General features: G+C 43.2%; 2 protein-coding genes across 7 annotated transcripts in view; one reads left to right on the forward strand and one right to left on the reverse strand.

The window, feature by feature from the left end:
- Positions 1 to 6486: 6486 nt before the first annotated feature.
- BBS12 (Bardet-Biedl syndrome 12) overlaps positions 6487 to 27243 on the reverse strand; it is a 43679-nt gene continuing 22922 nt past the window's right edge. The window contains exons 1-4 of one of the 6 annotated variants that reach the window (XM_085579315.1): positions 16112 to 22602; positions 15788 to 15915; positions 10772 to 10950; positions 6487 to 9029 (exon numbers count right to left, since the gene is read on the reverse strand). In XM_085579315.1, coding sequence (XP_085435441.1) covers positions 6902 to 9029; positions 10772 to 10785 — 2142 coding nt within the window. In that variant the 5' untranslated portion in view covers positions 10786 to 10950; positions 15788 to 15915; positions 16112 to 22602 and the 3' untranslated portion in view covers positions 6487 to 6901. Of the gene's footprint in view, positions 9030 to 9111; positions 10480 to 10771; positions 10951 to 15787; positions 22603 to 27243 lie in introns of those variants that run through there. The other 5 variants (XM_085579317.1, XM_085579316.1, XM_031504677.3 and 2 more) reach the window with 5 other exon arrangements.
- On the forward strand, positions 10848 to 15762 carry LOC110484369 (uncharacterized). Its single transcript, XM_085579556.1, has 6 exons — positions 10848 to 10976; positions 12194 to 12349; positions 13232 to 13360; positions 13460 to 13597; positions 13833 to 13871; positions 15685 to 15762. The coding sequence occupies exons 1-6, from the start codon at positions 10848 to 10850 to the stop codon at positions 15760 to 15762; spliced, it is 669 nt and encodes a 222-aa protein (XP_085435682.1).

Here is a 27243-nt window from a genome sequence, read left to right on the forward strand (position 1 = left end):
CAATATTAAAACGATTGCTACAAATCTGCCTGACCCAGCACTGCATCAGCAATACAGGAAATGTGACAAGGGGCAACTTCCAACACTTTTTTGTCAGACCAAGACAAACAGACAGAAACTCGACCCTGGGGATTAATATTGAAGCCATAAATGAAGAGATGGCTTGCAAAGGAAACCACAGCAGATTATGGGGAATTATTTCCAAAAGATGTTAAAAAGAATTAGTGAAACTCCAACCCCTCACACATATACTGTGGTCTCAATTTCCCAGGCATTTGAAAAGACAAAATTCCTTCCGTCCTGCCAGCTCGGATGTAGAGGAACTGTTCTGCTCCTCTGAGTTTGCTTTGCATGCTGTAGGACTACTCAGAGCTCTGCTTGGCACATTAAAACTGCTGTGGTTTAATCTTCACCCTACATTCCAAAAAAGAATGTTCAGTGGTGTTCACTGTCAAAGTTTACTATTACTCTTCAAGAGCTACTCTGATATCTATCCCTATGGAGTTCAGACTTGTGATAATTGCGTATGGCCAAGTGAGAAGGCTTTCAGAGAAATTCCATCAGGTTCATCAGCTTTGCAAATCAAGGAAATTTCTTTTGAGGTGAAGAAACCATATCTTAGATAACATCAAACATTCATTCATCCCTACTACAATTCTGACTCCTGATCATTATCCAAGGCCTCCTTTTGTTATGTACCCTATGAAGAGAGTAAAGAGTTTCTTCTCTACAGTTTGCTGTTTTAAGATAAGAAACAGATTGACAAACCTGGATGTGCCCGTTTCCAAAGGTGACTGCTCTTCCTAAGTGACATTCTCTGCAGGAGGCATCCCCTAACCTAGGGATGGGATGGGCTTCTAAACCTCATCAAATTCTTCTGTGAATAGCATGGCTCAACCTATCACATCCGTGAAGGAAATGTTCTCCATGTCATCCTTAAGCAATGATTATTGCTACCAGAGCTTACCAGAGTTCATCTGAGAGAGAGTGGCTTTTAAGGAAGGTTGCACTCCTCATCATTTGCAGTCTTCAGTTTTGCATTTCTTGCTACTACGAAATATCCAAAAGCCACCGTTTGCCAGTATTTAGAAGAAGGGCAATCATGGTTTTGAAAATTCAGTTGCTCAGGGACCAATCCCCAAAACCATGGAAATTTCACTGATGGTTTTAATGAGAAAGGGATTGGTCCCTGTATTAATTCAAGACACAAATGTGATTTCCCCTTCCCCTCCAGTCTCCTGAGAATAACATATCTGGAAAATTACATCTTGTCACACACACACATCAGCAAAAGCATCTGGGAATTCCCATTCAAGGTGAGCAAACACACTTAATTCAAACACATTTAATTCAAGCAGGATCTCTTGGCACAGACAAAACTCTTTTAAATTAGCTCCTGTATTTTTGGAAGGCCTTTCTTCAGCACTTTAATAAAAATAAGCCTATTTAATAATGAGACATGAACAAACAAGAGACATTGGATTTCCTCCAGCTTCTCCTGGCCTTGAAACTTCTCTCTTCTTCCACAGTTTCACTGGCCTTATGAATGGCTGTGAGAGGAATCTGGGAAGCTGGAGGTCTCCTCAAGCTCTGCTGGGAACCAATCCCAAGTATCCCGCACTGGAGCCGAGATGTGAGAGCAGTTCCCAAATTAGCCACAGTAACTCCGTATAAAGCAATTCCTGCTCTGACATTTGGCAAATCTCAGTGCTTTTCCTACAGCACTGCTCTTGTGTTTGAGATGTCAATTACATGCCTGAATAATTGCACAGCCAGGGTCACAATCAATTACCATTTCTCAAGTTAACTGCCTGGTACTGCAGATAAACAAAGAGAGATTTGGGCTTCATCTCCAGTAAAGCTCTCTTACTGCCAACGACATCCCAAGTTTCCTGGCTTCTGGCAGCCATCAGCAACACTGTCCCAGCTGAACAGCTCCAGAAAGCACCAGAATTTGGGTGGGATGGTTGGGTGGTTATTTAAACAGTGCTCACATAAACTGAGAGATGAAGGGCAGTGAGAGGTACTGAGCAATGACAGCCCCCTACCTTGAGCAAGGAATATTCAGTTAGCTGGAATAATGTTAAATGAGCAGGGTTTTGCTAGTTAATTAACCTGATCTAATCAACATATTTCTATTGCTGCAGGTGTACCAGTTAATTTTCATCAGTATAGGCAATCAAAGACATTAGATTGATATGGAATTACACATGTGGAATTGTGCTCACTTCCCCTAAAACTGGTACAGGCGTATCTTGGAGCTGTGACTCACAGGTAGATCTGCAAATGCAGGGAGCAGCAGATGGAATACAGGAATTAATACCCCAAACAAGACATAATTCCTTTCAGTTTACTGGAAGGATCCTTTTTTTACAAGGCTCTTTTGAAAAAAGAAAAAATTACTGATAATAGGGAGCTATTCTAAAAAAGGAGGTATTTTGATGATTTTCTTTGACATAAACAGGAGGTGAATCAGTTCAGAGTTGTATGACTACATGATAAATTAATGTTGCTGATTGAAAAACTGTTCTGCTCCAGAATGTGTGAATATATGTACATATATAAATAAAATTTATTTTATACAACTCCTGTGGGGTTATTCTGGCTTTCCAGTCCTAACAAATAAAAGGTTTTTGTTGTTTGGTTTTGTTTTGAAGTGTAGCCAGTGAAAGCAATGATGCAAATTACACCTTGGAAATAAATAAGTTCACCAACTGTGTTATTTTTAGTCATCTCTCCAAATCTGCAATGCTGGTTAAATATTTGGTCTCACAACACAGCAGATAAAAGTTGTGAATAGCACTAAACCCCATTCTACTGATTTCAGCTGGAATAAAGCACAGTCAAGGCAAACCTTCCCATTACTTCTAAATCAAAACTGCATGCTATCTTTGCTACTTCTGAAAAAATGAAAAACTAATCCTATTGTTTGGAGTAGCACTTGGTCCCCAAGGAAAGAATTCCTTTTGAACTAAACAGTCTTTTGTTTTGAATCTCTGCTAGGCAGGGAAACCAAATACAGCCCTTAGTTTCTCCCCCTCTCATGAGCTCTTTCACCATCTGTGCATGATCATGGCCCAGCCCTTCTTGCCAGTCTCTGACAAAGACTCCTCCCAAACACCTCTCACCATGGGAACACATGGCTGCTGGGAACGCCAGCTTCGATTAAATGTGACATGAAGCCACTCCCCAGGCATCATCCAGGGCCTGATGTGGAAGGAGAAACTGGGGAACTATTCTCTCCTTCCATTCTGCATCTGTGCCCCAAACTGCCCTTGTCCCTACAGAGTTTTCAGGGACACAGTGCGACAGAAGCTGAACCCCAGTACTCACAGCAAACCAGCATCCAAATCAGCAGAGGCATGACTGGGGTGCTTTTCAAAACTCTACAGAAATGGGTATTATGAGCAGAATAAACAGGTAGGAAGCCAAAACAGAGTGCTGTGTTCTTTTTTTCCTCCCACTATTCAGTATCAACCTGTCTCTGGTTTGCTGAGCTGTTCTCCCTCTTCTGTCACCTGGGCTGGAATCATCCCTGTGGACATTAGTTCTTGGAGCAACATTATCTGTAAAGAAAAAGCCATTTAAGACTGCAGATCTATTCATGCTTACTTAGAAAAGAAAGGTCTTGGCCCTGCAGCTTTGCGATAAATGGTTAATTAATGCAACAATGCTGGTGGCAGGTGGCAGAATTAAGTTTGTAATTTTTAGATTTTTCCAAATTATGTCATACAAACTATGATCTCATTGTGCTGTTGTGGCATTATCTTGAAAGGATTGCTGATCTACAGAGAGAGAGGGATAAAACTGGGTAAAACAAATGGTCAGGCTTGTAATGGGTCTCTGTTACTCCCAGAAGTGCCTGTTGTTCACAGCAGTCCTGGCAATTCAGCTGATTTCAGAACAGCAAATCCATTCTTGAAGCAGCAGCTCAGCCCCATCTGAGTTTGGCACTTTCATGTAACAGGGAGTTTACACAGGAGTTTTATAGAGATTACACACAAAAAAAAAAAAAAAAAGAGACAAAAACCCCCCAAACAGTTATAAGACATTAAATTCACTTGATACCTGGTGTTGGTTCAGCTCCTGTAGATGTCCTGCCTGAGTTGGTTACAGGAAGCCAACCTGCTTTGCATGGAAGGTCAATTCTTCCCATTCTTCAGAATGATTTTTTTGCTGGCAGTGTGACTGATGGGATGACTCAGGCCTGCCAGTCGCTTCATCCTTGTGAGCAGAGCTGAAAATCTCTTGTCACTCCATAACTTTTCTCCTAGATTCAATTGCTCTCTCCAACTCTCTCCTCTAAAGGAAAAGGGAAATGTTCTCCCAGCCTCTCCATGAGCCCTGCTCTGGGGTATCTAAAGAAGTTCAGTGCAAACAAACAGTCTTAGCAGTTTTCTCCTCACGCTCCCAGAGTCACTCCGTTGCCTCCTTGGGGAGCACTGTGGGCTCACACAGCTCCTACATTTCCCAGCTCACATCTTCAGCACACCTGGTAGCAGGCAAACTCTCAGGTGCCTCCTGACAGGCACTGATCCCTGGTCCATGTCTCCCACAGGGACAGAGTTTGCAGGTGGCTGTGCACTCCAGGCTGGCTCAGCTTGGGACGAGGGTCTGGTTGCTATGAGCAAGGAGACCTCTACTACATTTCAGGAAATCCTCAAGGTGCAGAGGCCTAAAAATTTTTTTTATAAAGAGAAATATGAAATACAATGCCATCAACCCCAAAGAGTGAGCTGGGAATGATAATACTGGGATGCAAGGGAAAAACAAGGTACCTGACTGGGACTTGGCTCCAGCAGGGAGCAAGGGGTGCCAGCTCCTGAAATCTCAGCCATTTCCCAATTTCCCAAGCACATCACATGTAAAAGCTTAGCTCTGCCATCACACCATGCTCTACACAAACAGCCTTTGTGTCCAGAGGAGGAGCCTGGCAGGAGCTGAAACCGCCTGTGGCAGATGTTGAAATCGTTTCATGGCACACAGGCACAGGATCTCCACGCCATGGTGCAGAGAGCTTCAGGAGACCTGAGGCTGAGGAGCCACACCGGTATGCTGGATTCCAAACTGCAGGAGAGGACGCCTTGAGGAGAGCTCGCATGGTAATCTTCTGTGCATATCAAAGACAGAATTTTAAGTAACCCAGGATACAGGATGTACCTAGTTTATAAATTGTTCCATTTCATTGGCCTGTAGAAAAGCAGGCATTAATTAATCAAAATGTAACATCTGACAGCTTTTTTGCAAACCTCTTGTCCTGGTTTGGCATCACAACATTTAAATATATCATTATGTGCTTTTCAAAAGCCCGATTGGAAAAATTACATCATTTTGGACTTTCTCAACATTTGGTGCGTCAGTTCCCAGTGTCTAAGAGTCCCATAAATAGATGTTGGACCACCTCAATACAATTCCTGTCTGCAGATTTTCCATAACACACTTCACTCTATTATTCAAATAAAGTCCAAGTGGATCTTTCTCTGGGAACAGGGGTTATGCAATGCTCAGCACAGGAGGCTCAAGAAAAACAGTGTAAAGTCAAACATCAGCTGCAAACACTTGCAGAGCAGCAGAGTCTATTTATATTTATTTATATGTTGTGTTTCCATTTCATTCTCACTTAACAGCCCCCAGCTCCTTTTGTCTCTTTTGATCTACCAGACTCTTTCTCACATCTTGGTAAATTAAGAGTGCGGCCCAGCAGCTACTCATTAAATTGCCAACCTTGTAATAATGAAAATAATAATGGCAGGATCATCAAAACTGTAATCTAATTAGATCCTTATACTTCTAGGAACTACTGTTCCAAATTAAAATTATAAGCCCCTATAGTATTTTGCCAAAATGCACCAAATTCTGGGATCTGACAGAAAACCAGAATATTTCGTTTCGGGTCAGAGATGTAACATGATAATACAAAGATACTCCCAATAAGTATCTAAACCATATATGTGGATGAATTTCATCATTATCTGTGCTACCAGCCATGAGCATTTTAATGAGAAAGTTCTTGAATGCAAGGATTCTCTTAAGCATCACCATTTCCATCCATTTTCCATTCTATTTTCACCAGACTGGTGAGACATTTCACTTTCAATGTGACTCAGAATGCCAAGTTCAGAAAAAAATGTCTCCATAGTTACACACTTCTCTCTTGCAATGAAGTGCCAACTCTCCAGTGCCCAGCTTTCAAACTGTCAGTGCTGTAACACAGCAAAAATGCCATGCCTCAGTCACCTAAAACTTACAGCAATATTTTCCTCTTGGCAAGGATAGCTGAAAGACCCCATGGAAATTATCTAAAAATCCAGTTGGCAATGTAAAAGAAAATTTTGTGTAGATACGCATCCAGTCTGTAATACCAAAAGGAAGGATTCAGTCTGAATTGGTCAAAACCAGAGAAATTCCAGAGGGTATATATTGGGAAATTGGATATGTATGGACCATATATATATGCAAAAATAGATTCTAGTCATACAATCTCTCTCAGTATAAAATGCAAAACACACATTATTTCAAGTTTAACTCTTACGTTTGCAATGTACAGAAATTAAGAACAAGGTATTAATTAAGAAATAATTACAGTATATTCTTTCATTTAACACAAGTACAGCAATGCAATGTAAGAGATCTCCACCTTTATTCAGAAGACATTAGGGGACATCATACAGGCAATACCATTAGCTAAAAACACATGGCCTGCGTTAGAGATAAGCCCACAAGTGGTTTTTGTTTGTTATTTAATTCCCATTTCTAGAAATAAGAAATTGCCTCATGACTGTTGCTCATTCTGACTTCTGTTGTTACATTCTAAAATCACAATCACATCTCACTGTTTGCTTTATAAAGACATGTAGGTTGCACCTGGGCTTCTCCCATGGACTTACAAATGCTCAAAATCCTACAAAAACATAAATTCGCTTGATACAGGCGAGTTCAGGATCTGATTCCTTCTGGGGCCTGTGATAATTTCGGCATCAGTTTGAAGCACCAGCAGCACCAGGTCCAGAGCTCTCCTCCACGCCTCCGTCTTGGCTTCAACGTTGTCACAAACCTTTAAATCTGTGACACGGCCAGGGAAGGGTTCAGAGCCACCCCTGAACACTCCACCTCTCCTAAACTCTTCCAAAATGTAAGCTGAGGGAGAGCCACAGGCCGCTGCTTTCTGGAGATGATGATCCACGGCGGCACCTGCTTCCAGCTCCGAGCTGGCCGTCGCCGTGTTACACAGGAGCACGCAGAGGTATCGCTTCCAGCCACTTGCCAGTGCCTGGAGCACAATGGATTTACACTCTGCCAGCCAGGGACTGGGAAGCTCTTTGGCATTTCCCGGCCGCTCGGGCTGCTCTGCGAGCGCCTGGATGTGACTGAGGCACAAGAGCTCCACTGCACCGCCCCCAGGGAAAACCTTCCCGTCCTTTAGAGCGTGATGGAGTCGATACAGCAAAGCCCAGAAGTGGTCCTCGAGGAGCTGCGCCTTGGAAGGCAGGGCAGTGGTGAGCACGGCCGTGAGCAGGGCGATGCCTCCCGCGCTGATCCGCGCCGGCAGCAGCTCGCCCAGATCCACGGCGCGCCCATCTCCGGTGTGCCACAGCTCCGCCCAGGCCCCGTTCCCGACACAGACAGTGCTCAGCTGGCTCAGGTATGTCACTGCCTGGGCACCAGTGGCCGACCCGAAGGCACACAGCACACTCCGAGCCACGCAGCCAATTACCAATATCCTGCTGGCGATGCACCTTTCCATGAAGTTTTTGCACACGTTTCCTTTGACCAAAACCAGGTTTACTTCGAAACTCATCAGTACATCCGACATTCTGCTCAGCCACACATCTCCTGCCCCGCCTCCCTGTGGAGTGGGACGCTCCAATATGGTCCTTACATTAGGAGGTCTGTTAAAACCTAAGTGTCGGTACTCCTCCGTGAGGTCACCATCCACCAGCAGAATCCGGAGGGGTTTGTCTGCAAAGTGTTTGATGACTGTGGCTTGCTCTGGTGACACTAATGTGACAAAGCCTGGGGAGACACAGGAATAGCTCTCGGGCAGGCCCAGCACACAGCACGTCACAATCTCTGCAATATTAACCTGGGAAGAGCCACTGCACTCTGCTCTCCCCTGCTGATAAGCAGCGATGCTTTGTAGCAGTTTCACGCTGGTCTGGTTTCCATGGCTCAGAGCCACTGCCAAGCATCCTAAACCACACAGATCTGCTGCTGGTCCTGAAAGGTGTCCCTGGAAATTGCCTTGCTGACTTGCAAAAGGGCTTTTCCCTAGAGTGCTGAAGTGCCTGCTGTGGGTTAACTTCTGTGCGATACAGCTGGCTGCAGTAACACCACTTCCAGACAGCGCAGGTGGACTTTTGTCACCCACTGCCTTGACAACAGAAGCCACTGAACCAAAGTCAGCCAAGGGTGAAACCAGGAACTTGTTAAAATTACAATCATGTCCTTGGTGGGAACAAGAATTTATTGGAATTACCTCTTCTGTTGCAGAAATATCTGTCTGAAAACACAGCAAATTCCAAGAATTTTTCAGATCATGACGTTCAACTTGTCCAGTTTTGCTTTCAAAAGCCTTTGGCCTAACTCTGCTAGAACACAGCTCTTTCTTTACATCATGTATTGGTATTTGAAGACACTGGACTCTCTCACAGCAAGAGTTCAACCCCTCAGACATCACAGACACTATTGCTGGAACAGGAACATTCTGCTGCAGGCACTCCACCACAGCATTGCTCCAGGCTCCAACCAGGAACAACAGGCTACTCATCCCCGTCTTAAACTCCTTGTTCTGAGCCTGAATGGTTTCGTTAAGAAGCTGTCCAACAGCACTTGTCAAATCCAAACTTTCAATCAGCCTAACAGCAGAACAAATCAATGTGCTCTGGTTGGTGATTTCATCCACAATGAATTTATGTGATTTCATTGGCCCCAGGAATGTTCTCCCAGTGGATGCTAGGGCTGAGAGTTGCTGGAGTCCAATGTGTCTCCTGGCATTCACATCCCTGAAAGCCATGGGCAGTGGGCAGCATCTGTGAACAGATGACAAATTACTGCCCCATCCTCACAGCACACCAGAGCACTAATCACCAAAGAAAATATTTAACAGCCTACCCCTGAACACGGCTTTCTTCCATATAAAGCTTTCTTCCTGTGGACTTAATATGAGAAATCAAGGGGCAGAGTTGCTGAAATGGGGCACTGTTAAAATGCCATGGAATTGTTTCTGGCTGGCTGATAGTAAAGAGCTGCTAATTCCCACGGTTTCTTACACTTCCAGCAGTACAGGCTGTGTGGAACTACCACCTCCTCATGCCCTGATGTCTGGAATTTCAGTTATTTGCCTTACTTAGGGCAAAAGTTCATTAGGGCAGAACATACAATTTACATGCCAAATTCAAGAGCTCTGTGCATATCCTTCTTGGTAACAACAGTCATGCCACGCTGACTTTGACCTACAAGTCTGGAAAAACTTATTTTATTCCAAATTCTGTGTAGTTCAATTAACATGCATGAATACTTCATTAAGCAAAATAAAAGCAATGCCACTTATTCATAACTTACAAACTGCCGAGACTTTAAAGTTTTGACAAACAACTATTCATTCTTAACACACCAAATAGAAATTTTGTTTCCCTCAAAATCTCTTCCACACCATGGTGCCATGGCAGAGTAAGTGGATTAAAATAAAGCTCCCTTTTTGAATGATGAAGCATAAACACCAAGAACTGAGAACCCTGGCTCCTGTAACTCTTATGTTCAGGTTCAAATCACAGAATCACAGAATGGTCTGGGTGGGAAGCGACCTTAAAGATCGTCCAGTTTCAACCCCCCTGCCATGGGCAGGGTCTTCCACTATCCCAGGTTGTTCAGAGCCACGTCTGACCTGGCACTGGCCACTTCCAGGGATGGGGCACCCACAGCTTCTCTGGGCACCCTGTTCCAGACCGTCACCCCCCCCACAATAAAGATTTTCTTCCTAATATCCAATCTAAATCGACTGTCTGTCACTTTGAACCCACCCCCCCTTGTCCCATCATTATATGCCCTTGTTAACAGTCCTGCCCCATCTTTCCTATAAGTTCCCTTCAGGTACTGGAATTTATTCACATCATTTATTCCAGCTCCCTAAAGGCCCCTTTGCCTAGCAATTTCAAATCCAAAAAGCACTTCCCCCCCCCCGCCCCCATCCCACACAGCCAAAGTCTATTTGAATATTATCTCGCAGTACTGCTAGGGAGAGGAAGCGCGTCCCGGCCCGCCTGCTCCACGCGGCCGGGGGGAGCCGCGCGGAGCGGACACACCGGAACTGCACTGGCGGCGCTTCCTGCGGCGCGGGGGGTGCCCGGCGGGCCGGCGCGGGTGTCTCACCGAGGGGCCGCGCTCCCGGCGCTTCCCGGGACGCGGAGCCGCCGGGACGCGGCGCCGCCGGGACGCGGAGCCGCTGCCCCGGGCCCCGCGGGCGGCGCCGCTCTCGCGCTGCCCCAGCCGTCCCTCACGGGCACGCCGCGCTGTCATTGGCCGGCGCCGCGAGGGGGGCGGCTGCCCGCGCTCGCCCCGCCCGCTCATTGGCCGTTTGGGCGGCGCGTGTCGGCGCTGCCGGTCCCGTCCCGTCCCGTGCGCTGCCAGCCCGGAGCGGCGTTCCCGGCCGGATGGTGAGCGCGCCCTCCCCAGCGCGGGCTCCCTTCCCTCCGCCCCCTCCCGCCGACACCGGGCGTTCTGCAAACCCCCTCAGGTTCCACCCCTGCCCAGGCCGTCGTTGCTGCCCGGTTACCTCACACAGCACATCCCGGAGAGGTCCCCCACTCCAAGGGGAAAAACACGCCCGGAAGACTACCGGGATTCGCAAAATGCGTCGCCTGCTTTCGGCGTGCCTGGTTCTTCTTGGCACGGCTCACAGACCTCCGCATCGTTCGGGCCCCCGCAGCCGCCGGCCAGGCCCGGAGGTGGAACCTGAAAGGGATTTGCACAACTCAGATGTGAAATAAATGGAAGGAAAAGGTAGCCAGGGAAAAGGTCTCGTGTGTCTTCTTCCCAGAGCAGCATATAAAGAAGAAAAGTCTGATACGTGTGTTAATAGCAGAGGGAAGTCAGGGGTGAGCCAGAAACTGGCTTTGCAGTCCAGTCTGGGAGGGATAAGTCACACTGAAAAACGAAATCTCATTAACAAATAGAAGAAAACGGAATCTTCTGAGTTACAAGAGAGATCCCAGCCCTAAACATGTTAACAATTCAGCAGAGGCAAGACGCTGGTCAGTAGCTAGGTAACAAATTCCTTGCTTTGTGCTTAGCCACTTGGAGCTGCGGGTGGGAGGGACTGACTGCCTTTCCTTCCACGATTCTGTGCAGGTTCAAGGCTGCAGGACGAAAATCTATCTGCTGCTTATTTAAAAACAAAACTATACTTTTCCCTGTTGTATGGACAGTGGGACATGTAAGCCTGCACTGGCTTACACCAGAGGCAGGAAAGGTCTGGAAGTGTGCTGGATAATGATGCACCAGCTCAGCACAAGCAGATTAGCCGTCCTTACGGGACAGATTGTGTGCTGATCTCACTGCTCCCACTGGATGTTGCTGCCTGGCTCCACAACTACTCAAAGGACAGGCAGCCTGGTGCCACACAGGTCCCTTTAAACTTTTCTCCCACAGGAGTGGCTGATTTTGAGTCTCATTTGCAGCCAAAACCATAAGCAACAACCCTCTTTAGCTGTGAGGATGCTTATGTGCATATTTTTCACATAAACCTGCAGGAAAGGCAACTGGCAGGAGGTGCAGAGGGTCATGGTCACCTCAGTGGAGTGCTCATTTTCAGGCTGCCTATCTGTTTTTTTGGCATTGTTCCTTGAATTGATAATCTTTCAGTTTAAAACAGAAAACAGGAAGCCCAAATCCACACTCCCCAGGAATAAAACCTCTTTTTTTCTTTCTACAATAACCGAAGGAAATTTACATAGAGACTCAATGTCTACCACTTGCAGCAAGGAACGCTTCTCGCCTCTACAATGTTACTGTTGTCATTTATAATTACTGTATTTTTATAATACAATTCTATAATTATATAATTACATAATTATATATATAATTATATAATTATATATAATTACACAATTATAATTACAGTATAAAATACTGTGTATTTTAAATTCTCCCAGGAATGTGCTATTTCTTATCTGTTCTCTCCCTTCACTTTCTGAAGGCATCCAACTACAAGAAACCTGGCTTAGGTACAGCCCAGCGGAAGAAAAGTGGCTTGAAACCTGAACTTACAGAAGAGCAAAAGCAGGAGATCAGAGAAGCTTTTGATTTGTTTGACACTGATGGGTCTGGAAGCATCGACATCAAAGAACTGAAGGTTTTCAAACTTTTTTTCTTTTTCCTCTGAGGTGAAAAAATCTTCGATCTTAAAATTGTAGCTGCTTTTTCTGTTGTCCAACCCTATTTTAAAACAGTTTTGGAGTACAAAGAAGAGCAATGGCTTGCTGTCATGACTGGATTTGGGGTGCACTCTGCATGTAATGCATGAAGCAGACAGGCTTCTCTGTTATGTTGCTATTTACATCTGACAGCTTTGAATAGCTGAGCATTAGAGAAACTAAACAGTTTCAGGTTTCATGACTAAGGTGCTTGTTCCTGGGAAGTGGACTTTTGTTCTGGGATGAGTATCAGAGTATCAAATATTTTCTTCACCTGAGAACTAAACACAGATTTTGCACATATTCAAGAAAGTTACAACCATATTTGTGCATATGTAATTCAAAAATTACCTGGTTTTTAATTTAAAAAAGAACAAAACAGAGATCTGAGTTGTGTTGCAGTAACAAGTTAGGCAGTGTGTGTGCACTTGTGTAGTACAAGGGGGAAGATGATTCTCAGTTGTCTCCCTGTGATTTTATGTTTGCTTTTTATGTAAGCATGAACACTTTAATTATCTCCTTTACCTTGATTTCTCACATACACTCTGCTCAATTTCTGCATCTGTAACATGAAAACATGAGCTACCTCTGCCTGATAAAAACGATGGATTTCCACATATATGAAAAACAACACTGTAAGAAAATTAAACCAACACTAATATTGTTCAGCAAGATGAAAGAAGATGGTAGAGGAACCAGGGTGTTTCCATGGCAGTGAGTTGTGACTTAAGAGTTCTGGACAGGGAAATGAAACAGGCTCAGCTCTTACACCAAAATTCTGGTGGCCTCCTAACAGAATTGGTTTTGGTATTTTGGCACAGGTTGCAATGCGTGCCTTAGGCTTTGAGCCAAAGAAGGAAGAGATTAAGAAGATGATAGCAGACATCGACAAGGAAGGGAGTGGCACCATCAACTTTGAGGACTTTTTGGCTATGATGACACAAAAAATGGTAGGAATTCTTAGCAGAAATTCTTGTGGCAGCATAAGGAAGAGGAGCATCTCGGTGTCAGGGGTTTTCTGATTAACATATGCTTTACTTTTGGTTTAGAGCGAAAAGGATTCAAAAGAAGAAATCCTGAAAGCTTTCCGATTATTTGATGATGATGGCACAGGAAAAATTTCATTCAAAAACTTGAAAAGGGTTGCCAAGGAGCTGGGAGAAAATTTAACAGATGAAGAACTTCAGGTAAATTCTGATTTTCTAAAGCTTTTCTAACAGGCACAGACTGTTCCTATAGCTCCTAAGGATTGGGTGGGAATTTAGTCCTATACCAAAAGGGCTGAGAGGTCAGAAATACAAAATGCAGTCAAATAAATAGTTGTTTTCACATGAAGTGCCTCTGATTTATTGTTGTTTTAATGAGTGGAATATCTTGTGTTTAGAGTCCAGTACCTGATCAAATGTACACTGTGTTTTGTAGGAAATGATTGATGAAGCTGATCGAGATGGAGATGGAGAAGTAAGCGAACAAGAATTTTTGAGAATTATGAAGAAAACTAGCTTATACTAATATTTGTTGCCTTGCTATACAGCTGGTCCAAAAGATAACCTGGAAAAGGTTTAAAAACTGGGCTTGTGCCTCCTGCATGTTTTCTGCCATGTGAATGAAGTCTGAAAGGGCAGATTTTTTTGGATTATTTCTCTTTTTCAACAAAGATAATTGGGGAAGGAGGGCTGCAGTACCCAAGACTGTCAAAATGAGATACTGCAGAAGTCAGGGAAGATACTGCAAGGCAGGGTCCCTTCCCCTCTACCATAACAACTTACCTGATTGCCATTTTGGATAAAAACCACTGTGGTTTACTATTTAACTAAAAGATACTTCACTTTAGATGTGAAGATGCCCACTGCTGCTGGGAAAGGCTACTTTGCCTTCCCTGAGGCTACTGATTGAAGGGACAAGCACAGTATTTTTTATTCCTTTCAAGGATTTTTATTATCTTTTGGTATTTTTCTCCTGTTGTTTATTTCCATGAAAGACTCTAAAATTAATTGTATATTTGTCTGTATTTCTCTATGAAACACTGTTTTCCTGTGGCAAGTTGGTTTTGGATTTAATGGAAAGCAAATGTAGATTTGGTTCTTCCTTTGGAGCTCTATGCCATCAATAGATGTTCTTGTGTTTATCTGATCACCTGAAACCAAAATGAAATTTGAATGTAACCTGCTTGGGTGACCAAAGTTTATTGTTTATAACCAGGCAACACCTTGTGCCATTGTTCTTACTCCCCAGACATCACAGAGCTGCTGTTATTCCAGGATTTCAGGTACCTAAAAAGTTCAGTTCCATGATGCACTAGAGTAAATTTTGTCTTGTTGACGTTACACTGCAGAGAGGATTTGCATCTGAAGTGAAAAAGGAGCTCACCATGGACATCTGTGGAGCACTGAATATATTTAAATTCATGCAGTCCAAATCCATTTCACATATCACAGGTTTTGAGGTGGTTTTTTTTAGGAGTACCTTCATTTTCTTCAGTATTTCTGTCATATACTGTCAATTGGAGGACTTACTGGAGAGCCACATTTCCTTCTGAAATCTAGAGCAGTGACACACAGCCTGCTATCTGATTATGTTGTTCTGCAGGAGGGTTTATCCTTTATAGACAATCAGCTTCAAAACTTTCAAATACTGTAAAGCTCCAGAGGCCTGAGAAGTCCCCTGTTAACGTGGTGGCTGTAGATGTAATCTGTTGTACTGCAAGTGTTTTAAAATGTCTTACCTTTGTATAAGTGTGAAATAAAACTGTTTTGCAAGTTAAGAAGTTTTTGTGCTTATTCTCTTTTTTCCTTAATTATTTTAATGTCTTAAATGGCTCATCAAGCACATTTTCACTTTCATTTATCTCTTCTTTCTAAGAGAGGAATTCTTAGGTGCAGTAGTTTGTCACATAATTCCTCTTCCACTCTGCTGATTAAAAGTTTCTAGTACTAACCACATATATTCAGAAAGGGAAATTTGAAGTTCGAGTTGATTATGGGGAATCCCAGAGCCTATTAGAGTGACTGTACTTTTTTTTTATGCTGCCACAGGAAGAGATTGATGACTGTGGTTTACCTATGATGCATGTCACTTCTCTCTTCCTGTTCTAATCCCATTGTCTGCCCTGAAGGTAGGAAAAAGCCACACAATCATCCCTGCCACGTGTACTACAATCTTGAAATGTTATTTCTGGCTTGCCCATTAATCTCTGAAGTCTGGAATGTCAAGCACTGTCTGAATGAGCACAAAACTTGTGTTAACAAGTGTCTCATGGTTCTTTATTTTGCAGGATAGTGAGGGAAATGATCCCCTCTTCAGCCTGGCAGCTGGCTGTGAACCCCATCCTTTGCATCCCCCCTCTCCTTAAGCTGACACCAAGAGTAGATCCTTACCTGGCATCTGCAGATTTCCCTCAGCTGGCTGCAATTCAGACATTCATTGTGTGCACCCAGCTGAGATCCTCTCTCTGCACCATCAGAAAAGCCTGGTTTTCACTCTGAGTGTTCATTTTAGGCAGATACTGCACAGAAAAGAAAGTGGAACTTGCAGTTTGTGTCTGGCAAACACCTAAATTTCAAAGCATTGGTAAGGGCAATAAACAGCTGCTTGGGAGATAATATTGCAAATGTCTTCTAATGAGATATGTTTTGAAATTAAAAAGTACCAGGCTTTTAATAAAATACAAAATAGTTCAAGAGTAAAAAAAAATTACTTACAAGTTATATTAGAAAATATGACAATTGCATGGCAATTTTAATCTCCCACATGCAGCTTCGAACTTCTGCATCATCTCTCAGGCCCACAGTACAGTCCCACAGTCCTTCCAGTTCCACACGAAGGCATCTCTTCAGCTGGCTTTAGGGAAAAAAGACCCAAGGAACTGCCAAGGAGTGCTGTGCTCTCACTTCATTAAGTGTGAGTTTGTTTTCAGAGCAATGAGCACAGGATTAGCTTCTAACACTGGAGAAGAAAAAAGGCTTCTTTTTAGGTACACCTAATCTTGGCATTTAAAAGAGGATGGGGGGAAGCAACACAGCAAACATTTGTGTACATTCACATGCCAGGAGTCTTTACTAACAGAACCCAAATAGTTCCATAAACTGATGAGGCATTTAATATTAAAATATTTAAATTAGTCATTTACAATTTTGAAGACTAACTCTCACATCCTGCAAACTGCCTGGTGAAATCACACCAAGCATTTGAAATGTTCAATATTAATTCCTTTGAAACCTCCTCACTGAGTTAAATAAAGCAAATATTGCCACACTACAAGCTGCTTTTAAATGCCCCTGGGTAGCATAAGTGGATTTTGAGCAGGGTACAGGGCAGCAAACTGCTCCGTTTAGAGGCTGAGATGAGCCTTGGCCACTTGAGGAAAGGCAGCCTCAGGGGATAACGCTGCAAAGCCAGTTTCCCTTGTGTCACACCCCTCAATACTACGAGCACCGATAGATCTGAGAGCGTGGCAGCCTCGCTAGAGGGCATCCAGTTACTGACGTGTGAGGTGCGTGAGGCTTTGATGCTTCTTTGCCTCCGCTGTGGCTTTCAATGAGGAGGAAAGTCGGCACACAAACATCATCCAGACTGGGCTTGAAATACGTGGATGGATGCAGAATTATTTGCTCTGAAAGGAAGAACACAAGGCTTCTCTCACAACCCATGTGCAAAATGCTGTAATTATTAGTCAGTTGTTCAAAGCTAAACCCCCAAACCACACTTTCTGAAACTCCCACTCTGTATCAGTAATTGCAGGCACTCTCTCAGGAGAGCAGAGAACTCAACTAGCCTTTCACACAGTCCCCCTGAGTGCTCTGACCACTCTGGAGAGTTCTTTTCTCCCTTTGGGAATACTGCTATCAAATGGAACCACTTCCAGCTGAGAGACAGAGCCAGGCTCCTTGCAGGATGCTTGTGGCCCTCCCTTGGGATGTGGGAAAACTGGAATCATGGCCTTGCTTCGAGTCAACAGGAACAAGTATTTGACAATTAGACTCTTGTCCCCAAGGTGAGTGTGCTGACCTTTAGGGATGTGGCATAACTCCCATGGCCTTGTGGGGACCTAAACCTATAGCTCTTGAACTCTTTGCAGTCCTGGCTGCCATTAATTACTGAACTTGATTGCTAAAGGCATTTTTTTTCTTTTTCTGCTTGTCTGAATTAGATTCAACACAGAAAATATTAACAAAGCAAACTGTAAAGCCTGAGCTGCAAAGGTGTAAAACTCCCTTGCTCTCAAGGCCACTTTATGTCCTCTGAAAGCTTCTGACTGGTTCTAGCAGTGACATAAGTTTCACTATGAAATGAACCCTCCACATTAAATAAAGCCATAAAAACAAGTTTATGGGGGAAGCAAATATAATAGCTAACCTAGCCCATCTCCAACATCACTTTGGACCGCTACCTACCCAAAAATATAGCTTAGTGTAATGAAACAAAACCAACATAATTCACACATCCATGCTACTGTCTGAAATTGCTTCCTAGTATGGTTCCTTCTCCACCTCAATATAGAGAAAACAGATACATACTTAACTCTATTTTTTTCAAACATCCAAATGAGAAGTACTATAAAAGCTCTAAACATCAAAGAAAAAGTGACCATAAACATTCTAGATCGAAGGTATTTCAGTTTAAAAATGCAACATTTAAGCAGCTTCTAAAAACATGGTATTAGATCATCTCAGTGTACATTTTAAGTCTGTGCTCCCCATGTTTTCTCTTTAGAGAGCTTAGGACATGATTGACCAAGAAATCCACAAAAGCATGTTTCCACAAATCATTTGAATGTTTTGTTTAAACCAGTCCATAGTACACTCGTGAGGTTGAAGAGAATTGCTGCAGAACAGCCTCCTTTGGAAAGGACTTAATTTTAACAAAGTTTTTAGGGTTTGTTTAGGTTATTTTCCTATTGGGTTAACTAAATTATTAATAAAGTTATTGCTGTTAGTAGTGGAATGACAGGTACTTTTTGCAGAAATAAAAAGAGATTTTTGCTTCAATGAAAAAAACCTATGCCAATGAAGGTACAGTCCATCTAGAGCAGATACCAGGCAAATTAGGTGCTAAAATACAATTATTTCTTAAGCACAATATTACCACAGTTGTGACTAGTGTTCAGTAAACATATCCTTTTACATGGCTCTTTCTCATCCTCTTCCTTAACAATAGGAACCAATAAATTACTCATCAAAATGGCCAAGAGGTTTGAATATTATTTCTGCTTGTGCTGTGAAATAAATAAAAATATTTTTTGTCAAATCCTGATAAACTGGGTCAGTGTCTGGCTGGGCTAAATGCTTCAGGCTAAATGCTTCATTCTGCAGAAAACAGCTCTATTATTGCTAATGGCATTAAAACCAGCAATATTTTTAATGCAAATCCAAGAGAAAATGTGAGTTGAAAATGCTTGTGTATCACAATTAAAGGAGTTTTTCCAGGAAATGAAAGAGCTTTTTGAAGGCGGGAGGGAAGAAACAGGTACTTTTATTCTTCCTACTATCAACCCAAGATGCAATAGATGAATTAACAGGATATTATTTATTGTGTGGGGATTTTTGCGCCGAGATTCAGAATTCTCCCGACTGTCAAACGCCTGCAGTGCCGTGACTCATCAAGTTAAGGTCTAGGATGGTGCAATCCTGACCCCCTCCTGCCAAGGGCTCAGCATCATCTATTCCCATTGCCTGCAGCAGTACTAAGCAGTGCTTTAGCATTTCTGCAAAACTCGGCCTTAGACAATGGAGGCTTTAGGTATGGGCTTCCTATTTCCTGCAGTGGATTTGTGTAGGTGGCCTCGTTACCAGAAATCCATACTCCTACACAGCAACTTCTGACTGTGTTTCTGCAGAAATGACTATGATGAAAGGAATGAAATATTTTGAAAATAAAAATCATCTGTTTGTTTCTCCAGACCAGTTGGGGTATCTCCTGCTGGCGAGATCCAATTCTTCTGTTGTGTGGCAAAATAAGGAGTGGGGTGGAAAACAAAAGTATTAAGGTTTGCAAGGGCACCGTGGCTTGGGTTGCTGCACACACGGAGAGGGGAGAGCTCGTCTGAATTGTCCTCTGCCCATTTCTGGCAGCTGAGTCACTGGCCCAGACTGCAGAGCTTCTTGCTGCTGCATTTTGCAGCCAGGAAAATCCCACATCCTCCCAGTGGGTGTAGGAAACGCAGCTACAGCCTCTGGATGCATCGGCATCAAAAACAAAGGGGAAATTGTGGTGCGGGCGGTGGCTACAGGCTCAGGGCCAGCATGCCAGGACCTTGCCTACAGCATCCCAGGGAGCTGCCAACGGAGCCCAGGCCAGCACTGCCTGCCCACAGCCCTGCTGGTTTGCCAAGCCCAACACTGCAAGGTGTGCGACCAGCTCTACCTCCTCACATGGGGACATGCCGGGGCCACCAGCAAACAGCCTCTGCTGTCCCACCTCATCCTGTCTCCCTGCAAGGTGAAGAGCACATCGTACCTTGCCCTTCCTGGTCTTCCCCAGCTCAGGCTGTTTGCCTTCAAGCACAGGGGCTCATGGAAGTCTCGGCTCTTGCCATGTTGTTGTGGCCAGCACAGCCCTCATGGCTCCAGTGAGGGTCACGAGAGGTGCTGCTCTCACCTCCCACCCATCTCTGACCCAGCCTTATTTCATGATTGCAGAGCTGGTCAGCCAGGGCAGCTTCAAACTCTGAATTTTCCAGTATTGGCTGAATACTGCCAACACTGCTTCAGATGAAGGCTCTGCAAGCATCCTGTTGGGAGAGCAACCCAAGACATTGCTCACAGATCCATCTTGTTTCAAGCCTTGTGTTCCCTGTGGCACTTGCCAAGCTCATGTTGAGGGTGGTGTTATTCTGAGAAGACCGCAAGCATCCTGGGTCAGGCAGCCAATGCCTGGCTCTCCAACCCAGGGCTGGGTATTGCTCTTGGGAAAGGAAACACAGGAACAGACCAGCATTGGTTTGCCCAGCTGTCTGGGCAGTTGCTCCAGACAAAAGTTCTTTTGAGAAGCTGCTCCTGTAAAGGGGACAAGAAGAGACCTGATATCCCTAAGCGTGTGCTTCCGCGCTGAGGTGGCAACAGGAAAGCTCTGCTGGCACTGGGAAAGGTTGCCTTAGGAAAGCAATCAAACAGCCTCAGTCAGCCCTGGGCTGTACAAACCCTCCCACCTCAAGTCTCCAAGTGGCTTATAGGCCACTTGGCTCAGAACTGAATTCAACACCCCAGCCAATCCCACAACCCTAACACAATCCCTCTTCATCAGTGACATGCTTCCTTGGAGGATTCTTGTCCTCCTCTTCATGCCTCCTTAGCAAAGCTGCTGACCTTGTGCCTTCTGTTTAGCCACCTGAAACTTCTCCTAGGAAGGTTAAGCAGCAACATCATGCAGAAAATAAAGGAGAGGAAACTTCTCTGACATCCATTCCCTGTCACATTTGTTCAATGCCCATATTGACCAAAACACAGGAAAGGACACACAGGAGAAAACAGCTACGTGTCAAGGGAAAAAAAAAAACCAGCCTTTCCTAGCTCTGTCTAGGTATGTATCCATTTACCACACCAAGTCCTTTTGGCCCAGCCTGATGGGCAGACCAGAGCCAGCCTCTGTAATCTATGCCAACAAAGGAGGAACAAGGCCCCACAATTCCTTTACCATGACTGGGTCACCACCTAGGTTTTTTTAACACTGGTGTTCAACACCAACATTTTCTTCTGAGGAGGTGTCACAGGTTGGCTCCACCATGGGCCTGGTTACAACACAGGTGTTCCCTTCACTGGGTTCAGCATTTCCCTTTTCACCCAAACTACTTTTTAGTGATAATTCACAGATCTATCATGGCCATCTGGGACATTTCTAAATATCTACATCTGCATTCTTGAACTGAATTTCCTTCTACATGTTGTAGTCAGAATGAATTTACAAAAACGAATCGCTTGTGAGCTGTTGGCTCATTGTCCTGGAGTTCAAAAGTTTAAGGTGGTTTTTGAATAGTACCTGCAAATGTCAAGGTGGCAGATTAATTATTTTTAACATACAAAATTATTTGTTTTTAAGAGTGAAGCACTGATTCAAACTGAATCTAGGTATTTAATGGAAATTGGAGTCTAGAACAGTAATTTTTTGTGGCAATGTTGCCATCCTGAAACTTTTGCAGTTCAAAAGGTGGCATAAGCCTTAGAAAAAAGAAATCATTTCACACTTATTTCAGCAGTTTCCATTGAGAGACTGGCTTGTTCAAGGCCCCATCTCTTTAAAAACATTACATCAACTTCAGTAGATGTTACTTGATAATGCTCACTGAGTTCCTAGCAATTACCACTCTTTTTTATTTGCATATGAGTTGTTTTAGGGACTATCCAGGCAGAGCTGTGATAGCCCCATGCCTTAGAAAGCTTTCAGCCTCAGCAGAAGACAGTTAACATCTAAGACAGTATCGGCCAGAAATCCAGGGAAAGTTAACATTTTCCAATAATAATTTCTTAGAAAAGCAGCCTGAAGATGACTGAAATTGGGATGCTTTGGAAGCACCAAAAAATGTGCACTCCTAAACATGTAACAGGAGGGTGGCAGAGCCTTGGAGCATGGGTCAGCGGGAGGTGGAAGGGAATGTACCAACAGCAAGTGAGAGATGATCATGAGGCTGAGAATACATCACAGCTGGCCTAGGAGGAACAGGCACTTCACTTGCACCTAATCTGGCAGAGACATCACAGAAATTATTTAAGCAGAGAGGTAGGCTTGGAAAAATAGCTTTGCAGTAGCAGGCAAGGATTACATAAAAGCCAAGGAAAATCCTGCAGTAACAGAGATACAAAAGGAATGTTTAACCTTGTCAATAAAATCTTTATGTTCCTGAGTACACATATCCAGATTTAAGCACCACCTGGATACAGAACAGTCCTAGACTGATGATGCTCTGTCCTCATTCTAACTCCTAACAGCAAACATAAATGCCATTTTTATTTCCTTTTTAAAGATTAAAAACTGAATTCTAAAGGAGATTCGGATGCATTTTCACCTTTTACTGAAGAATAACATGACAGAGGGCCATTTCAAGACACAAACCAGAGGCACACAGCAGAGAGCAACGGCGGAAGTTCTCCAAGGCTTAGAGTGAAACTGCAAGTTCTGTATCCCAATCCCTCCCAATAGGCAGATTGGCACAAAAATATCAACATCTTTCAACACAGGATGTATTGCAGAGTGTGATGGTGGGTGGCTGTTTGTTTTATTCCCTCCCATGACTGTGGGAGGGAATAGCTATGAGAGAGATTTTTGGCAGATACAATGTACTGCAACCAGCTGAGTATCATCTTTCCTCCTCCCTGCTTTGTGGAAAGATGATGTCCTCCAGCAGGGTCTCTCCAATGTAATTGCCAATACACTCCGTGCACACCTGTGCTCAGGAAGCTGTGAATCATTCAGGTATGCACAATCCAGAGCCCAGGGAAACACAGTGCTGTTCTGAAACTAACACCAGCCATACAACTTCAGGGACTGGCTTTTTCTCTGACACCAAGCAGACGGATGGTACAGTTCAGCTCACCCCTTAAACATCTCCAATGACAGGTACCCTTCCATGTGCAGTAAAAGGGTTTGCCTTCAATTATTAAAGGAAAGGGACAGGGAGTAGGCTTTAACAGCAATGTTGAAGACTAAGCACAAAAATGCACACCTGTATGATAAATTTATCAGTTGTCAAGCTTTCCATTTGAGTTTTTAAACACCAGAACACAGCTCAGTCCAAAGTCTGTGCAGAGAATTTAGCAGCCCAGAGTCTGATGTTAATAACTCAGCAGCTCATTGGATACCCAGTAAAGTCTTCAGGCACGCATGTCAACATGGATTTCAGTGGTAATTTTCCATCAATGCTCTTTGCTTCCTTATTAAGTCAGTCTCTCACCATTATTATCAAAAGATAGAAACCCTTAATAATTTCTTCTTCAGCAAACCAGACAAGGTTTGATTAATTTACATCACATCATAGCACTTGCTATCAAATATAACATCCATGCCTTAACTGAGGAAAACCAGGATCCTGTTGATACTATTCAACTTGCACAACTCAGTCACAGGTGGCTGCTTGTTTCATGTGGCTGTGGAAATGCACCCGAGGGCTTAATTTTGACAGATACTGATCTATTTTAACCAAAGGATTTTAAGTAGTTCAGGAATGCTTTTGTACAAAGAAATCCTGTGAAACAGTCAAGCACCTCCTCTTAGTCCCTATCTCTCAACACTGAGATTTGCTCTGGTACAAAAGCATGAGCAAGTAGAGGAAAACACGAGTCAATAGTAAGAGACTAATGCAGAAAATATGTTATAAGAGCAGACCATGCAGGCACAGACTACACAGAGCCTGTGGCTCTGCTGTGAATGAGGTTAGACAGCTGGGAAAGAAAAGCCAGAGATAGAACTGGTTTAACAGCAGCTGAATTTGGTTCATTGTAGGCATTTCTACAGCAATGTATCTAAAGGTTTTGGAGGTTTTGTTTTTGCAGCAGATGGAAGAACACACAGGTTTTTTCTACTTTCAAAGAGGACAAATCTCATTTCACAGACATAGGAAGGCTCTGATATGTCTCAATGTCTCAAGCACAAAGTTTTACTTTGGGCAGTTCAAAGGACCCCAAAATGAAGGTTTGGACAGGAATGGCAAAATTTGAAGAATACAACAATATAATAATGAAAATGAGGGAGAGCGGGGAGAAGTTTTTTCAATTTTAGAACTGACCTTGAGAAGAGCAAGAGTGAAAACCCACAGTATTTCAAAATTATACTTGCCACTTCGTAAGATCTCATTACACCATGATTTAATACCATAAGGTTTATGTAAGAGAACACCATTTTTCTTTTGGAGTAAAACTGGAATCTCAAACCAATCTGTCTGTGAATCCAGGAGAGGCATGATTAATTCATCTCTTCTCCTCAATCAGTGTCCATAAGTCTCTGGAGGAACAGAAAATTGCTAGGGAAAGGCAGCACACTTGAAAAGCCCAGTTCTCATAATTAAAAGAGCAGCAGCTATATTCACTTGTTCAACCTTCATTCAGCCTATTGCTGAGTTCCATTATTAGTGTTTAATTAAATCTGCATGACCTTGCAGACTTTCCCATTGGATTCTTCCAATTGACAGAAAAGACACTAAATTTATTCATCTTTCTCATTGTTTGCATTATTCTGTACAGCAGATAAATCCAACATGAGGTCTTGTAAAAAAATCCACAGTCCTTTATGTGCTGTACTCATCCAAATGCCTTCATATTCCTTACAAATACAAACATATTTACTTTCAGACAGCTGTTAGGCAATATTGTGCTGTTTCCCCATTTTACTCCTAAAGTAAAATTATTGGAAAGTGAAGATTAACAGTAGTGATAATCACTCTGCTGCCTGACATAAAAGCTTTGGCCAGTATGATCTGCAAAGTGCTTGCATCTCAACTTGCACTGGCTGCAACCCACACCCCAAAAAAACCTCTTCTACTCCCCAAAAGCAAACCTCTTTAATTTTTTGTTTAGAATAAATCACACCAAAACAGGCTTAAGGATTTTAGGGAGAAATATTCTCTGAGGCTGAAGCCAAGTTTTCTCAGCAGGGTCTTTGACTTTGAACTCCTTTTCATTTGACATGATATATGCCCTCAAATTTCATGCAAATTTGGGGAATTTTGAAGTCAGACATTCCAAATTTGAATCCAGAGAAATCAAGAACAGTCTATTTAAGCAGTAAAGTCTCATATGTGTAACTGGAGACTTCTGATTTATATCTCATACTGATATTTTCTATTTTATATATCTAATCTTTTTCAGTGTCACATCACGTCTTTTGGCAATCTTTGCCCTGAAAAAGTGGGTGTCTCCTGGTTCCTGCGAAATTTCATTCCACTAACACATGCTTATGACCTCTGTATGTTTTTCATCTCGAAAGACCTTAAAAAGTACATTGCAAATGCCAGTATTATCCTAGTGCATTGCCGTTTTCTATCTAATTTAGTTGCTGTGGTAAAGGTTGGACGTGGTTGATTGGATACATAGTAAACAAATGTTCCTGTAAATCTCACTTCAATTCTGAGTAACAGAAGCCCCCACAAGCTAACAGATGTATTTAAAACACAGGCAGAAACAGCAGTTAGGCTGAATTTCTTTTATTTTAAGAAGCCTCTTTGCAGGCCTGTTTCTTCTTATACCAAAGAAATGCAGAACTGCAGATATAGGCTTTTGTCTTGAAGCCATTGATGGAGGCAAATTGTTTAATCGTCTTTTTTTTTGCCCTGGACACTCTCATGTCAGTACTAGCATTTGCAATTTTATGGATCATTAATTTGGAAGGAGTCTGCACACTAAAAAAAGGTAAGACTACAGACTAGTGTGTCTAGTTTTGGGAAGACTTTAGCTCTTGTTTAAGGGGATGTTCCTGCTCTGCATTTCAAAGGGTGGATCTGTCTGAATAACTCCATGTACAGACAGGTATATTCTGGATTAAGACTGATGGGTGCCCATATAGTTTATCCATTTTTATTCTTTCTTGTGGAGGTTACCAAAAGAGAGAAAAATATCTTGCAGTGGTGAATACGTCTACAAAATATGGAATTTCTAGGATGCATAGACAGACCTCGCTTGGCATGGCAATTCTTTTTGCATATTTCTGACAGAAAAAGTGGTTAATAATCTCCTGCAAATCTTTTTTTCCCTCCTAATTTAATTTTGTCTAGATTAAATATTAGACAGTGCTCCGCCTCTCAGAAGCCCTTTCAGGAAACAATTTTCTCCTTCATTATTCAATCAAAACATGATTTGAGAAACTGCAAGGTTGTTGCTAGAGATAGAAATCAAAATTAAGAACCCCTTCCTTAGTCCAGTTAGACTTCAGCATATGTATTGAGTTCTATAATGTCCATCTAAATCCAGTGATTTAAAGGAAACTACTCTTTGTGGCAAGAGCTTATCTCTGGAAAAATAAGTATTCATAATTGGAGCTAACTTGAAGTGAAATCCTAGTGGAGATTAAACAGGCTTTAGTTATTCCTATAAGCTAGAATTAATGTCTTTGTGGTGTTGTCTTCATAGTAACAATGACAAAATCAAATGTGGTATGGTATTCATGTTCCCTGACTCCCAGTTGATATCAATCTGCAGCCAGACCCTGTGCAATTTGTAACAGTAGAAATACACAGCCCAAACCCCTCTGATGCCCTCAGCTGCGCACACAAATTCCCTTACTGTGCTTAGCACCCAGGACCCGTGTGCTACTCGCTGACATTGAGAACAGACCCTGTCCCAAACCTTTGCACGCTGCTGCAGCCGACAGCAGGAAGTCTGCTTTGGCTGCTGAAGTGAAGCTAAAAGAAAGCCAGACCTGATTTTTTTGGCTGCAGATACGCCGAAAGAAATCAGTGAAAAATCCGAGGGCAACCTCAATCTACACTGTGGCTGTGGCCTGCAGCAGTCACTACAGCTGCTGTGGTGTGCCATGAATTTCCCCTGCTCTGCTTTCCTGCTGCTCACTCGCGCTGCGGTGGATTTTCTGCTCACCCTGGGAAGGCAGCACGGCCAACAAAACCATCCTGGATCATCTCCAGCTGCTTCTGCTTGTTGATTGCCACTGGGCAATTCCACACTGCTTAGAAAGAACATTCCATGCAATGATATTCAAAGCAAAGGCCAGCAGACAGCCTGAATATTTCTGCGTCATGGAGGACTCTGTAAAGAGCAAATTATTCCATTTCTAAAAACAAGAATTCTTCTCTTCTTATTCTAGGTCACTTGTGGAACCACATAGATAACAGATCTCAACAATATGTCACTAATGATAAGGTCCGGGGCTTTCAAAAAGGTTTCTGAAGGCAGGCATT

Source organism: Lonchura striata, chromosome 4 (genome assembly GCF_050655825.1).
Source record: "Lonchura striata isolate lonStrDom1 chromosome 4, ASM5065582v1, whole genome shotgun sequence".
NCBI classification, from domain to species: Eukaryota; Metazoa; Chordata; class Aves; order Passeriformes; family Estrildidae; genus Lonchura; species Lonchura striata.

Coding starts and splice junctions, on each gene's coding strand:
- LOC110484369 (XM_085579556.1), top strand. CDS start 10,848: ATGCGTCGCCTGCTTTCGGCGTGCCTGGTTCTTCTTGGCACGGCTCAC. Junction 10,977..12,193: donor GGGATTTGCACAACTCAGAT/GTGAAATAAATG, acceptor CACTTTCTGAAG/GCATCCAACTACAAGAAACC. Junction 13,872..15,684: donor ATCGAGATGGAGATGGAGAA/GTAAGCGAACAA, acceptor TTTATTTTGCAG/GATAGTGAGGGAAATGATCC.